We start from the raw sequence: 15481 nt of genomic DNA, 5'->3' as shown, positions 1-15481 counted from the left end.
GGGGGTGGGGGGGTGGACTTTCAAGGAAACTGGGGGGGAAATTCCTGGCATTGTTCCTCTTTGTTTTTGGCCCACGCCGATGAGCTGTTTTCCAGGGTTCGGCTGTGTCACAAGTTTTTACAGGAGATCCTGAAAGAGAAACATTGAATTGGGAAATTGTGGAAAATGCCGTGTGAACGCTGAGTGGAGAAGCCGAAGCTTGAGTTAAAAGATGCAGAACAACATTTAAAGCCAAAACATTGTAACAAAAAGCTGTGTAAAGGAGAAAAATGCTAGCTAAAAGATAAAAGTGGCAAACAGCTTGCTAAGTTTTAAAAGGCTGGCTAAAAATAAAAGGGTATCTAAAAACTAAACATAGCAAAAAGCTAGCTTAAAGTAGCCAAAGAACTCACTTAGAGCTAAACATAGTACAGCTAAAAGGCCAGCTAGAAGCTAGAAACAGCAAAAAGGTAGCTTCAATTAACAAATGACTAACTAAAAGCTAAAAGTAGGATAAGTCTGTTGAAGCAGATTTCAAAGAGGATGTTTTTGCAGGAATCAAAGATAATTTTTTTTACATGAGGAAAATATTTGTAAAAAAATGAATAGCTTGATAAATGAGTAGTTAGACTGCAAAAAAGAGGTAAACAATAGTGTTGGTGCTGAATAAAAGTGTGGCTAAAAAAGTTTAATTGCCAGCTTTGATTAAAAGACTTAACTGTAAGTTTAAACAGCAAAAACATTAGTATTAGTCCATTTATAGCTGCGGTCAGTGCTGATTCAGGAAGGGCTTCCCCTTTTAAACCAAAGATCTTCTGATCAAACACATAATGTGACGGTCACTTGTTCAGGGTTTATGTCGGTGAGGAATGCTGTGACTTCCCCTCAAAACGCAGCTTCCGCTCGGACCATTGTTCTTGGGCAATCAATGAAATGACATCACTGTGCGCGACAGGCGGAAAACATAAGGGAGGAGATATAAAGGGTTAAAATCCCCCTCCTGCTACTTCCAGTTTGTGATTAAAGAGTTACACATCAGGGAGGCTGTGTTTTTTTATATAGAGGCAGAGGCCGAAGCACACGCCTACCTGCGCGACAGGATAAAATTCCGAGTGCGCGCGACATTACGGTAAATCTGGCCCCGCCCCTCCGGTTGAGAGAAAACCGTGATGTCGCTCCGCTTTTTACGAGCTTGACCCACGGGAGAGAAGGAGGGGGGCAACGGAGAGAGAGAGGAAAAACACTCGAATCGGAGCAGTCCGGATAGGGGTATCGGGACAGCTTTTTTCCCTCCCCGGAGCAGGTGAGCGAACCGATAAGACCTCGGCTGTGAAACGGGCATTCCTCCCGAACCCGTCCGCGGCTCTCTGGGTTCTCCGCAGCGCTGGCAAGGAGTGGTCACGGACTCGAACGCGACCACGGCTCTCTCTCGCGCTTAGCTGTCGTTAGTTAGCCAGCGATGCTAACGTGGAAGTTCGAGCCGCGCGACCTCTTTTGTTTTCCCGTTCCGCGGTTCGCGACGCCCCGAGAAGGCGCTCGGTGCCGATGGGTGTAACGGCATATGCCTCCGAACGCCGCTGTATTTTATTTTTTTGCGGTTGTTTCGCTGCTAGCAGCTAGGTCCGCCGTCGGCTCGGCTATGTGGGGTTATTGTGATGCTAACGTCGCAGGACAGCCGATCCAGGTCACAGACTGCCGAGCGAGCGTTCAAACCCATCCGAGCTGATTTAGCCGGGCAGCAGCGTTATCACACACACCGACTAAACTGAACCCTTTGTTCATGTGAGTCCACCTTTTTTTGTGTGCCTGCGTGCTTTGTTGACCGACCCACTTTCAATTGGTCCAGTGTTACGTTAGCAAACAATTCACAACTGTATTTGGTGGGATGCTAACAGCTAGCGGCTTCAGGTGGTTCACAGTGAAGTCGGGGCGGGTTGTGGTGTTATGTCCCCCCCCAACCTCCCTTTTTCACCATATTTCTGGGGAATATAAATAAGGGAGCGATATTGTGAATTTCGTGCGTGTGACTGTTTTCTGTCAGCCTTGTTTATTTTTTCAAAAACACCCCTGACACGAATGGTGGATGAGGTGCTTCTCGCGGCAGGGGTGCGGTTTTCGGTACAACACCGGTCCTGTAGCGTCACTTGGAGGACCGACCAGATATCAGAAGTAGGTTTAATTACTTGTTTAAAGAAGCCCCACCCAGGGGGCTCGGATTATTTTTGTTTTGTGAAGTTTTTTTTACCCTGTGTGTGCTCAGTCCCCCTCTATAAGGGTGGTGGTCTGTGTCACAGGAGCTGGGATTACTTTGTCAGGCTGGGAACCTGTTGGGTGGGGTCATGTGTGAACTTGTTTTTGTTGGGGAAAAAATAAAAGGCTTGGGTGGGGATAACTGTCAGCTTGATTGTGAACTAGCACCCCCCCCCTTCTCTCTCTTCCATGTAAACACTGGTTTCCTTCAGACACACGTCGTGGTTTAGAGACTTCCTTTTGGACTTAAGGTCTGTCCTGGTGTGTGTTTATCGAGCGTGTGTTTGAACTCTGTGCTCAGGTCTGATCTGATCCACCGCAGGTGCCTTCCACTAATGACACCAGACGCCCGCCCCGTCTCCACAGCGTGCCAGCGAATCGTCCGTTTTGACTGTCGGCAGATGTTCTGAACGCAGACAGGGAGTTGCGTCTGCTCTTTTTAAGGACCCCCGGGGTTAATCCGTGAAGAGCCAAAGCATTTGTGCACACACACACACGTGAACTTCACGTGTGTATGTGTCGAAAGGTGAGCGGATTAGCGGGGTAAAAGCTTCAATCCCATTAGGAGCCCTGCTCTGCTACGGCATGGCGCTGACTTGACATTGAACTACAGCGTTGGTTCGGTGGACGCTTGTGGACAGATGTGGGATTTTGACACCAAATCTGTTGTTTTAGAGGCAGCTGTTGCTCCTGAATGCAGGTGTAGGCACTCACTGGAGTTTAATAAAACTGGAATACAAAAGGCTTTATTGTGGGCTGCATGTGTACATGACCACAGATGCCTTCTGATGAGGTTAAGTGAGTCATGCTGAGTGATGAGCGGGGGGGATATCTGACTCGTGACGTGTCAGAGTTCAGTCAGATGTTGTTGACCTCAAGGCACAGGGCTTGTCCTTTTAAACTTCTGCTACTGTCGTGCTTTGAACAGCAGAGCATAACCTGCCCTCTTTGCACTCTTGTTCACTCAACTCTTTAGTACACACAGATGACCTGTTTTTTTTTTTTTTGGTAGGCGGTTTCATATTTTTGTAATGATTTCAGTCAAAAGTGTCGTTTAACGCTACGAATCTCATTTATTTAGTGAAATAACAATCACACTTGTTAGTTTCACCCAACTGTTTGCAGCATTTGAACAGAAATAATTATATTTATAGTGATTACTGTCAGAAAGTCTAAACATAGAATATTATAACTGAAGAAAAAGTAAAACAAAAATGTCTGCAAGTCTGTTTTAGACCCTGTAATCTTTGAATATTTGCCAAAAGGAGGTTTCAGAGGAGGCAATCAATCCCGACTTTAATACTGCTGATTGTGAAATCACACGATTCAGCCGTGAGAATTTAAGGCTGTCTTAAACTGATAGAAGTACAAATTATATTTAAAAAGGGAAAAAAAATGTGATCGAAGTGTTTGAAAGGTCATAAAAGCGGAACGGAAAGAGATGGAGAACTGTTTTTGTAAAAAAAAATGGGAAGTGGTTTGTGGTCGCATGATTATCGTAACGACTACAGGGGGGGAAATGCAGGCTAATGGAGGACGGCAACCACACCGCTGGTGGATTTATTTCAGATTATGTCCAAGAAGCTTGCGCTGCTTATATAATAGCCGCTCTGTTGTCGAAGCTTGTTTGTAGGGATTCAAAAACTCTCATCCGACGTCGGATCCATAACATCCTGTTACTCAGGAAGAGGGGAAAGGGGAAGGGGAGGCAGCATTGGGACAACACTGATTGTTTTCATTGTTCGACCAAAACTCGCCGCTGACTTCCAAGGCCAAAAGTAACAGCTGTAAGAGGAGGGCCCGGCCGAAGTCATTCCTGTGCAAAGAGCAGCAAAATCTAGCCCCCCTCACACAGGAGCATACACGCTGCCTCCCGTGTGTCCGTCGGTGTTATCTTTGCTCTCTCAGACTCTTTTCCACATTTGAGCCCGTTCTGTCAGCAGCACAAACTTCACATTGTTCCACCGGCCTCCCAGACTGACAGCTGCAACCCCCCCACCCTTCTACCCCTCCACCCTCTACCCCTAAACTACAGCCGCTCACACACTTACAAGAAAAAAATCTCACTCCCATCTACGCCTGCCAAGAAATAACAATCCGAGATGATAAATCATCTCGTAGGAATTTCATTTGTTGTTATTTGCGAAATAAGACTTTGTAGACATTTAATTTACTGTCTCGGCATGTAGTCTGTAATTATGGGAAACCGGTGGCTGGGATGACGTTCGGTTTGGTGTTATTTTTCCAGCTCTTGTCACAGTGACCGTGTAACTTGCCTTGAAATGTCCCAACATTAAACAGTGATATCTGAGCGATAACTAACCGGTGTTCCTAGCTTTTGCAGTGGATGGGTGGGTGGGCTGCTAAGTTGATCTGACCCGAGACAATTCAAGGAATGCGAGATTAGCCTTTTATCTTTTATTCAACAACCCCAAGCTTATCTCTGCTGCCTTTATTATCCCGTTTGCTCTCACATTCTGTTTGCCGCTTTGCTGTTTCACGCTGCCCGTCTCTGTCTGCGGTGGATAATGGCGGCCCTTTTTTTTTTTTTTTACCTGGCTGTGACCTTACATAGTCATGTGTTGATGTGTGTGGTTGGTGCAAGGCGGCAGGTGGTTATTCGTGCAGGTAGAACGTTATGACTCTGGGTGATGTCATGTCTTCCTGTTAGTCACGCTTTTTCCCGCATGCAAATCCTAGTTTTGATTCTGACATGTCTTTTTTTTTTTTCCTTGGGAAACCGTGTTGTAGCCACTCTTTGTTTTCTTATTATTCCATCCTACTCTCCTCCCCTATTTTTCACTGCAGCTGCCACACCCGAGCCGGTAACGTTTATTTGTTTTGTTTTTTTAAATCATCATTTTACAATGATTGCAGGAGCCCATGCAATCTTTAAGGCTTCATTTCATCTTTTTTTAAAATTTGAAATCAGTGAAACGATCGTAATAGGCTATCTTGTCGTGACATCACGTTTAACGTCTGGCTCGATTCTTCGGAAGGTGCTGGGGGGGGCTTGCACAATCCCGATGCAGGTGAAACTCTGAGTCACTCGTTGCCATCTCTTGAACTCATTAGGCCCGTGCTTGTCTCTCTGTTTGCACTTGTTAATGCTCAACCTGTCAGACGGGAGAACACCTGCTGCTTGAAGTGTAAATGCAGGTCCCTGTTTGTTCCCCAAACTCCTGTCAAAAGTCTGTCTCTGTTTGTTGGCCAAACGCGCAGGGAGAGAAATTGAGAAGCTGAAATCAAGCTTCCCCCTCCCCTGCCTCGTCCAACCGGTCAGGCAGGTGTGTGTGTGGCAATGCCTGGTTTACTCAGCCTTTAAAGCCAGAGTTGATGAAAAGCCAGTACGCTGCAGCTGAGCGTGTATCAACAGATAAGAGAGTCTGAGCGTCTCCACGGTCCACTTACTCGGCTCTGAAAGAACAATGTCTCTCTGAGCCAAGATAACGTGGGGAGTTGGAGTGGATTTGAGTTTGGGGAGAGAGCATCAGACTGATGGTGTTAGATTAGAGGCAGATAAGGAGAAAATGAGGTTAGGAAAAATAAAAAAAAGTACAACAAATCCTTGAGCTGATAGAACTTATGGTCCTCTGAGGTCATTGCTGTTGCTAAAAACCCTCCTTTTTTTCTTTATGCTGATGGTGGATTTTCTGAAGCTAAAAAGAAGCTGCAGGTTGGTCAGCTTCCCACATGTCGCCGCCGTGCGCGGGCCAATTTGCAGAGTAAATGCAGGGTGTGTCCGGCTGCTGGAGCTGACTGTGGGTCTGTTCCTTGCACCGCCTTTTCCTGCTCCCGGCGCAAACACGCCGCCGCCGTTTCGACACATACATGCGGTATTCTCACTGTGCTGCTGTTTTTCAACCTGAGGGGGGCCTTTGCCGAAATGTTCACCACCCTCACCCCACCACCACCACCACCAGCAGCCTCACTATCCTTGTCGTTCTCCTCCCTCCACCTGTCTCTCTCTCTGCAGTCTGTTTTCTGGGCTTGGTGGTTCAGAGGCCCTTTCCACACATGACCAACTAGAGCTCCGTCTCTGACCGCGGCGTGATCTCTCTCTCTCTGCTCTTTAACCGAACCACGCCCACAGGTGAAGGTGTGTATTTATTTTCTCTGAACAGAGCTCTTTTTCTGATGTTTCTCTTGTTTTAACCTAACAAGGAACATGCAATTCTTTCTAGATTTGCTGTGCTGCATTCAACTTCTTGTTTTTATTTTATTTTTTTAAATCATAGTAAGTCGTACAGCTGATGCTTCAAAGAACACGACGACCAAGGGCGTATTTTTCAGGATTAGATTGTCCTATCTATAGTTTTGTCAAATGAACATGAGGCAGAAAGGCGTATAAATTTGTGCTGTTTAAAAGAAAAAAAAAAAAAAAAGCTTTTTAGCATGAAGCCTAAGACAGTCAGAATCCCAGAGGATATATCCATGCACGCGTGCACCAAGTGGCTGTTTATTGATCTGCGCGATGTTAACAAATTAACTCGCTGCAATATTCATGATGAGTGCAGTAGCTGCGGTATGAAAGAATCGGAGCGATCATCGCTGCGCTCCACCTGACTCTTCATCTCTTCGCCGAGCTTGAGTGCGAAAAGCTGCGTCGTGTGGGTCTTTAAACCGTCAACGCTGCTGGTTTTCGGTAAACAAAGCAGAATTCTGGATTTTGTTTATTTCTGGGTTGCGTAACGTGGGCTCATTGGAAACGTATGATTCGAGCGTGACAGGCCTCATGAAGAATGCGCACTGTGCAAATAATCCAACTGTAATTCGGGGTGGGAGGGGTGGTTTCAGATGCGAGTTTCAGATAGCAGCACGTCTTTTAAAGCGACCCTCTTGTGTAATCCAGATACCGGCACAGATGACACCCAAGCCTCTGTTACCAGCAGGTCTTTCTCAGCTGATAAATCGGGACAGAATGAAGCTTCCTTTTCCAGTATCGGCCCCCCAAAACCTTGACCCGCCCAGCCCCGCTCCACTTTGTTTGAAGTATCTGTTCCTTGTTAGACACCCTCTCCCTGTGCTGTAGTGTGTGTTGGGTCTGTGCGGTTGTGTGTAACACCCCCCTCCCACCCCCTCTTCTCTCCCCTTGGGGCCGTGTAGTGTGTATGGAGCAGCGTGAGAACGCAGCGGCTCTGCTGGAGTCGGTCAGGGAGCAGGAGGTGCAGTTTGAACAGTTGACCCGGGCGCTGGAGGAGGAGAGGAGGAGAGTCGGCCTCCCCGCCACCAGCCCCTCGGCAGTGGGTCGCCACCTCCCTCACACACAGGTAACCCCCCGCCCCCCCAATGAACCCAAACAAATCGTGTCTAACATCTGCAGCTCCCGTCGTCTTTGTCTCCACCTCCCATTACTTCATGTATTCTTATTGGCATAAAACCTCATTTGGAGTTCATGCATCATGTTGTTTTCTCCCGACTTCCATCAATCATTGATCCCTTCGTCCTCGAGGTTCGTTTGTGTTTCAGTGTTGCATCATTGAGTCATTAGGTGTATCGGTGCATGCCTTCATAGATCCATCGTCACCAACATGCCCGAGACGGTCGTCGCACACTTCCTGCGTTATCTTACCATCACTCATGGGCTGCGCTCTTTAGCAGCCGTGCACTTCTTTTGTTGCTTCTTGTTTTTTTGGAATGCCATTCACTTTTCTTTCCGCTCCAGCATGCCAGTGAATGCAACACTCACCTGTCGAGCACGCTGACTCAGTCCTTCATGGAAACATGCATCGAATGTTTTCACTGCAGCCGTTTTTGACAACTTCCACTTGAAACTTCAGCTGCATGCTATGATTATCACAGCTGTATTAAATTTGTTTTTGTCAAGTAGCTCCACCTGTTCCTGTGTTGCCATTTTCTTTTAAAGCCTTTCTTGCTGTTTACAGTCATATGAAGTCATATTTAACAACCTAAATGGGTGCTATCCAAATTTCCTGCTGATGAATTCAAACGGTTGGTTTTCTCCGACTATGTGCAAAATTCAAACTATTCAAATTATTGCCAAAAGTAACAAAAAAAAAAAAGACTGGCTGTATTTGCTTTCAGAACATTTGATTATTTGTCTGTATTGTCTTTTAAGATTTGGGCCAAAAGACACAGTAATCAAAAACGTGTGAGCTCTGATACCATAAATAGTCAAATATGTGTTAACATATAACCTTTTTTTCCCCAAAAGTGTTTAATTTGCTTCTGTGATCTTCATTTTCACTTTTAGCATAGGTTTTTCTTCATATTTATTTTATTTTAAGATCAGTTTGTCTGAAAGTCTTAAAAACCTTGAACTCCGCTGATTAGTTTAGTTAAATAAATATTTACTGTTGCCTTTTATTATCTCTTGTAATTTTAACCTTCCTGGTAATCAAGTGAAGGAAAAATTTTGCTGCTTATGGACTAAATAAAAGAGACAAATTTCCATTACTCTTTTAGGCAAAACTTATTCTGAGATTGAGAATTTAAATGACATTTTTCTTGTTCCTGTTACACAAAATATTGTATTTTTCTTTGGATTATTTGCTGCTTAAAGGGCTTGCTGACGTAGATTATCCTTCTGAAGAGTCAGAAAAGACAAAACAAAAACATATAAAGGCCTAAAAGGCCACATATTTGTTTGTTTCATGGCCTTGTGCCTCGATGTATTATCAGTTGTACAGATATGCTCCAGCAGCAGTTCTAAATAAGTTTGTGTTATGGGAACGACTGTCTGCAGAGGAAGCATGCCCCTTCCAGCTATAAAGGCATGGTCTTCACTTCCTGTTACTTTTTAGCACCAGTCGTTCCTCTTTGTAAAACTAAAACGTTTTATTTTCTGAATCACTCTGACGGTAGAACTGATACTGAGAACGATGGCTGGACAAGATTTCAGACGTCGCATTTCACATGATGCAGCCGATATTTCAAAAAAAAAAAAGTTAAAGTTTCACAGTGTGGCAATCGCTGATTATGTAAGAGTTCGGCGCAGGAGGAGGAAGGGTGCAAGTATGACCGTCTGCATTCCAAAATGTTCATCTCTGCGTCTGGCGGTGATTCAGACCGTCGACATGCAAAGATGGTGTGGTCGGCACTGAATGTGCTTCGGCAGCAGTAATATCATCTGTGGGCTGGTTTTAAAATAAGTAGACAGAATTGGCTCCTGAGAGAAACGTCTCTTACCTTATTTGTATGTTTTGTTTCAGCAAAATTGTATTTATACAAAGTATTTTTGCACTTTTGTGGCTCAGTCTGGTCCTCCTCCTTTTATTTTAGAACGGGCGTTTAGGGGATGCAGACATAGAGCGTCTGAAACTGACTGACTCCTACATGAACGGCACACAGGTATGTTTGTTTATGGAGTTGGATTGTTTTGTTTTGTATTGTGGCGGGTGGGGGGAATGAAGCTGTTTACGTGTGCGGTGTGTATTACAGTACAGGATGGTGGACCCTGCACACGGCGCTCTCGACGAGAGCTACACACCAGAGGACGATTCCCAGGAGGCGCGCTCAGTCTTCTCTGAGGAGGGAACCACCCGGCGGACAGATAACGGGGTAGAGTGATGCTGCTCGTCTCGTACTTTCATTTCCCCTAACATATGATTTTTATAAAAACGCGTGCGTTGTGATCAACATAATGCTACATCTGTCCTGATCTCGCTGCCCGTCAGATGAAGAAACCGGTCTCGCGCACAGTTCTGCCCTCTCTGACGCTGTCCTTCGACGGGGGCTTGTCGCCTGGTATGGGTGTCTACAGCGCCACACTGGACCGTCCGTACAGGCCGTCAGTGCCAGGTGACTACCCCACCGCTACGGTTCCCAGAAACTACCACTACAGCCCTGTGGGAGGATATGAGGACTACCGTGGAGGGCCCCCGTCTGAAGCGTACACTAGTCTGAGCCGAGGGTCGCAGATGGATGAGCGTTACAGGTACGGGAGCGCGCTTTATTTATAAAATACCAACTGGATAGATTTAAACAAAACTCTCAGTAGGTAATCATCGGATGCTCATCTACGAGTGATTAACGTTTGGAGTCAGTTCAATTTAAAATGGCTGCTGTAGCATAGACAAAATTGATGATAACTCTGTCAGTTTTACAGATATTGAGCTACAGACTGGTGTGGTAGTAGCTGACAGTCTTTCACTACACGTACTCTGAGCACTAAGGGATCTCACAAGATCTATTAGAGATCACAAGGTTTGACCAAAATGGCTATAACGAACCTAAGTTTTTGGTTGTTAATGCTTTTGTCAGATTTGTACAAACGTTATGGAAACTCTAAGCTTTACTGGACGATTACAGGCATATTTTCCTCATTAAAACCCAAAAATAAGTCTACAATTCCCAGTAGTTACCTATAAAAGGACTTGTTCAGTGTTGCTGACCTAGTTTAATGTTTACCGTATTTCAGTTCCCAGTAAAGTGGTTACTGAAAGAGTGAAAGCAATAAACAGATGCTGTGGTTTGGTTATCTGTTGTTTCCTGGGGGTTTTTTTTTGTTTTTTTTTAAATGATTGGCCACATCTAAGACTGGCCTACGTGTGATGAGAGGGGTACAAGCCATAAAACCCACTTCCTAACCAGACCGAGAAGTATCAAATGGGTTTAAAGTCAAAAGGGGCAGGGTTGTGGAACTATCTAATTATTTATTACTGTCTGAAAGTGGAATGTATTCTTAGAAAGGAAAAAAAAGTACTTTGCTGACTTTAATCTCGTCCATTATGCCCGTCTTTCTTCAGGCCAGTTGACGGCTACAGAACTCTGGACTCTGGTTACCGGGCCCCCAGCCGTCAGCTGGACCCGTACGCAGCTCAGCCCCAGGTGAGCCGAGGGATGAGGGCTTTGGGCTCAGCGTTGGAGATGAGATATGGTCCCGGCCATTTTGGTATGGAGGGTGATCAGCACGGGTATGACGACTACAGCTTGGGGCCTCCACCTATGCACCCTGGCGGCTACGGCACCATGCCGCGGCTCGGGCCGGGACCAGGGGGAATGGACAGACGCAGGCTCAGGTAAAATGGCGTCCAGCTTTTTGATGCAGAATGCGTTCGGTGCCTCATCTGGGACGCTCCTAACTCTGCTGTCGCTCCACCTCCTGCTGCCGTTTACAGGAGCTTCGAGGACACTTTGGATGGGGACATGGGAGGAGTCAACCCTTACGCGTGGGGCGTTCCCATGACGATGGACAGGGGCAGCATGGCTTCGCTGGACAGCACATTAAGGAAGCCCCCTAACACTTCATGGAGACAGCCAGAACTGCCAGAGGTGATTGCCATGTTGAACTACCGTCTGGATCCCGTCAAGACAAACGCTGCTGCCTTCCTGCAGCATCTCACGTTCAAAAACGACAAGGTGAAGTCATCCTCACAGCTACATCATTCGTATTACACTACATTACATGCAAGTTTATTGGTTCTTCTGAACGTGTTTTTGAAGGAACTGTCCGATTGTATGTGCAGGTAAAGTCAGAAGTGCGTCGACTGAAGGGCATTCCAGCCTTGGTGTCATTGTTGGACCATCCCAGCAAAGAGGTCCATCATTCAGCCTGCGGCGCGCTGAAGAACATTTCATACGGGCGGGACGCGGATAACAAGATCGCTATTAAAAACTGCGACGGAGTACCCGCTCTGGTCAGGTTACTGAGGAAAACCCGTGACCAGGACCTCACCGACACCATCACAGGTATCGCCGCTCACTGGGTTCCTGTGAACACACAAAAAGGCCAACCGTTGATGTAGAAAAATAACAATATTACTCTTTTGTCCAGGCACCTTGTGGAACCTCTCCTCCCATGATTCGGTGAAGATGGAGATCGTGGACCACGCTCTTCATGCCCTGGCTGACGAGGTCGTCGTTCCTCACTCGGGCTGGGAGAAAGGCAGCAGCGGGGGAGAGGAGAGCATCAAACCCCGACATCTAGAGTGGGAGATCTCATTGACCAATACTGCTGGCTGCCTTAGGTATGGATCGGTGGATGGCAATAATAACAAAGGAAAATGGAGGCAGAGGAGCTTATTTTTCAGAAGAAAATGTGCCAATATGTTAACTTCCGCCCCCGTGTGTCCAACAGAAATGTGAGTTCAGAACGGACTGAAGCCAGGCGAAAGCTGAGAGAATGCACAGGGTTGGTGGACGCACTGATGTACATCGTCCAGTCTCAGATTAACCGCAAAGACGTGGATAATAAGGTAACGTTTCATTAGAGGCTGTTTTTGGCTTTTCTTACACATTATTCTTCAGCTCCTGTGCTTTACGAGTCCAAATCTTCACGTTTCTCTTCCTGTAGCTGGTGGAGAACTGCGTCTGCCTCCTGAGGAACCTGTCCTATCAGGTTCACCGTGAAGTCCCGGGCTGCGAGCGCTACGCGGAGCTGGCACCTCTCAACCAGGGCCCGGCCCAGGCGCACAAAGGGGGCTGCTTTGGCTCACGGAAGGGCAAAGGTCAGTGTCACAAGGTCCGCTGCGTTCGAGATATTTGCTGTTGAAAGACGGGCAGAGTTGCCGGTTTGTTTGAGCTTGCTGGTGGCGGAAGCACCTGTCGCTGTTTTTCTCACTTTACCACTGTTTCCCTCTCCTCCTCCTCCTCCTCCCACTCTCCTTCATCCCTTCCTCCCTCTCTCTCTCTCTCTCTCTCTGCTGTATATAGATGAATGGTTTTCCAAAGGTAAGATTTTCCTCTTGGCGTTCTCATGAATGTTCACAACCATCATCTATCTCACTAACAGGACAGTAAAGTTAGAGAAATGAGGCTTGCCATTTATGGGTTCACCTGCAGGAGAGCATGATCACGCTGCATGCTGACGGTGCTCGTTCCACTGACTGCATGCTCACATCTCAGAAACGATAGCGACAAACGAAATTCATTATCACTTCACCCAGCGCACCGTTATATCATCTGCTCTTATTTTATCATCATCATCATCTTTGTTTGCAGTGAAGAAAGATGAAGATGATGGAAGCGCTGATCAAATTGATATTCCAAAGAGGTCAACAACTGCCAAAGGTTTGTTTTTGTTATTAGCTTGCTCTTAGAATACAAATATAATTCAGAAAATATGAATTTTTAAAAATCTTTTTCTCCATTTTGAGCTCATTATGTCAGTATTGCTTTATATTATTATTTAAGAAACTGTCAGAACCTCTAAACTCTTCTCTTTTAGTCAAATTATTATATAAAGTTGTAGTTGAGTGGCCCACATCACTCTACCCAAATCTATATTTAAATCATGTAAAGGTGCACCATCAGTGGATGCAAATTCTTTTAGATAGACTTTAGAGTACCAAGTTGTCTCAGTGCTGCGTAATTATTCACTGTTATATAAAAAATGTTTGTCTTGGAGGAGGGACGGACTCATTCAAGACTCAGCTGGGAGAAGTTTGAGTTCTTTCCTGTTTTCAGCCCAGATGTCCATCAAACTCTGTAAATCCAAAGTAACAACCTTGTCTTTCTGGTGATGTCAGGTTATGAGCTGCTCTTTCAGCCGGAGGTGGTTCGTGTTTACACGTCGCTGCTCAAGGAGAGCAAGAACCCCTCGGTGCTCGAGGCTGCCGCTGGCGCGATCCAGAACCTGTGTGCTGGCCGATGGACTGTGAGTACTGTTTTTATTTTTATTTTCTTCTAGACAACATGAGTTCTGCTGTGTTATTTCCTCTCTCTTTCTGAATGAATTCTGAAATTACCCACAATCTTTATATTGAACCTGCTGTGAATGGGGCTAAATTCAACACCTGAACTGAGAAAGCTCCTTGGATGAGAAGCGAAACGTCTTCAGCTGCAGAACAGAACAGAAGTCCAGTTGTCCCTGTTTTAAACCTTTTTTTGTTTTGTTTTTTATTTACCACGTCTTTGATGACTGAGAATCTATGCAAGCAACACCCTAACGTTTGTTACTGCCTCTGTTTTTTTCCCAGTATGGTCGGTACATCAGGGGCACGGTGCGTCTGGAGAAGGGTCTCCCCATGATGATAGAACTCCTCGATCACGGCAACGATCGCGTGGTTCGGGCGATGTCTGGAGCATTGAGGAACCTCGCCATCGACAACAGAAACTGTGAACTCTTAGGTCAGACATTATTGTTTTTTTAAATTAATTGACGAGTATTGCCTTTTTGCTGTTAAACAAAATGAGCGCTTGCTCACTCGGCTCGTCTGTCCCCCGCAGGTTTGCATGCCGTGCCGCAGCTCGTGGCCAACCTGCCCGGAGGCCAGAACCAGCCTGCGCGGGCTCTGTCTGAGGAGACGGTGGTGTCTGTGCTGAGCACGCTCGCCGAGGTGTTGGGCAGCAACCTGGAGGCAGCAAAGACTCTCAGAGCTTCACAAGGCATCGAGAGGCTGGTGCTTATTAACAAGGATGGGTAAGTGTTGCCTGAACACAGACGCTAACAGCTTTTTTTTTTTTTTAATTGTTCTGGTTTATTTTTATGCTTTTTTTTTTTTCTTTTATCAGGTACATTTATTTTTTGATCCTGTGCTGTGAAGTTCAGCAGCTCTCAGGTGTTGGGGGGAAATGAACAGTCTGAGTGAGACGAATGCGTCTCTAATTGTGTGAAAACGTGCCTTTTGCAGCAAGCGCACGGGCCGCGAGGTGCGAGGAGCGGGTCAGGTGCTGCAGCTCGTTTGGGCCCACAAAGAGCTGCGCCGGCCGCTGGAGAAGGACGGCTGGAAGAAGTCGGACTTCATGGTCAACCTCAACCCCGGCGGCACCACCACCACCAACGGCCCGAACAACAGGCCTAATGGCACCTACGAGGACAGCACCACACCGCTCCTGGACAGAGGTACGGGAACCACCTGTACGCCCACATTTAAAGTCATTTTAGATTAATTTTAACTTTTTTCTTTTTAATTTTTCAGGAGAGAAGAGGGACGTGATTCCACTGAACGACTTAGGCCCTGGTCAGTTCATTTCTCCCTGCTGCTCTGTTTCTTGTTTTCTTCTGTTTAAAACCTGCTGAACTTCCTGACGGCTGTTTCTTATCTGCTCGCAGAGGCCTACTCTACACTGGACCAGAGGGAGAGGAGACACACTCTGGATGACGCCACAGACACTTTACAGGTACTTTGAATCTGCTCACAGTCACAGGCGCTGGCTTAACTGAACTAATCCCTAACCTGCACAGCTATCTGTAACTTTTAACCTCTCAGGTACTGACACTTGTCTCACATTCACTTCCTGTCCACCTTTTTTTTTGTTGTTTCTTCTTCTCTGGTTGTCTCTCAGCGAGGGGTGTATGGGGGCAGAAAGGGCTCCCTGCCTCTGTTGGACTCCTACGATGGTTAGCCCC

General features: G+C 46.3%; 1 protein-coding gene across 6 annotated transcripts in view; it reads left to right on the top strand.

Moving 5' to 3' along the window:
- Positions 1-1124: 1124 nt before the first annotated feature.
- Positions 1125-15481, top strand: part of LOC108243032 (catenin delta-1-like) — a 17431-nt gene continuing 3074 nt past the window's right edge. The window contains exons 1-21 of one of the 6 annotated variants that reach the window (XM_037977421.1): positions 1128-1282; positions 6206-6328; positions 7336-7499; positions 9472-9540; positions 9631-9750; positions 9867-10126; positions 10938-11210; positions 11310-11550; positions 11658-11880; positions 11966-12158; positions 12269-12386; positions 12485-12638; positions 12844-12861; positions 13132-13200; positions 13659-13786; positions 14109-14259; positions 14359-14551; positions 14763-14974; positions 15051-15092; positions 15185-15252; positions 15418-15477. In XM_037977421.1, the coding sequence (XP_037833349.1) occupies positions 7341-7499; positions 9472-9540; positions 9631-9750; positions 9867-10126; positions 10938-11210; positions 11310-11550; positions 11658-11880; positions 11966-12158; positions 12269-12386; positions 12485-12638; positions 12844-12861; positions 13132-13200; positions 13659-13786; positions 14109-14259; positions 14359-14551; positions 14763-14974; positions 15051-15092; positions 15185-15252; positions 15418-15477 (2751 nt within the window). In that variant the 5' untranslated portion in view covers positions 1128-1282; positions 6206-6328; positions 7336-7340. Of the gene's footprint in view, positions 1283-2551; positions 2756-6205; positions 6329-7335; positions 7500-9471; positions 9541-9630; positions 9751-9866; positions 10127-10937; positions 11211-11309; positions 11551-11657; positions 11881-11965; positions 12159-12268; positions 12387-12484; positions 12639-12843; positions 12862-13131; positions 13201-13658; positions 13787-14108; positions 14260-14358; positions 14552-14762; positions 14975-15050; positions 15093-15184; positions 15253-15417; positions 15478-15481 lie in introns of all 6 variants that reach the window. The other 5 variants (XM_037977420.1, XM_037977424.1, XM_037977425.1 and 2 more) reach the window with 5 other exon arrangements.

The sequence above is a fragment of the Kryptolebias marmoratus genome, linkage group LG9 (genome assembly GCF_001649575.2).
Source record: "Kryptolebias marmoratus isolate JLee-2015 linkage group LG9, ASM164957v2, whole genome shotgun sequence".
Taxonomy (NCBI): Eukaryota; Metazoa; Chordata; class Actinopteri; order Cyprinodontiformes; family Rivulidae; genus Kryptolebias; species Kryptolebias marmoratus.
The sequence above is the reverse complement of the archived record's forward strand: the minus strand, read 5'-3'. Positions and strand labels throughout refer to the sequence as shown.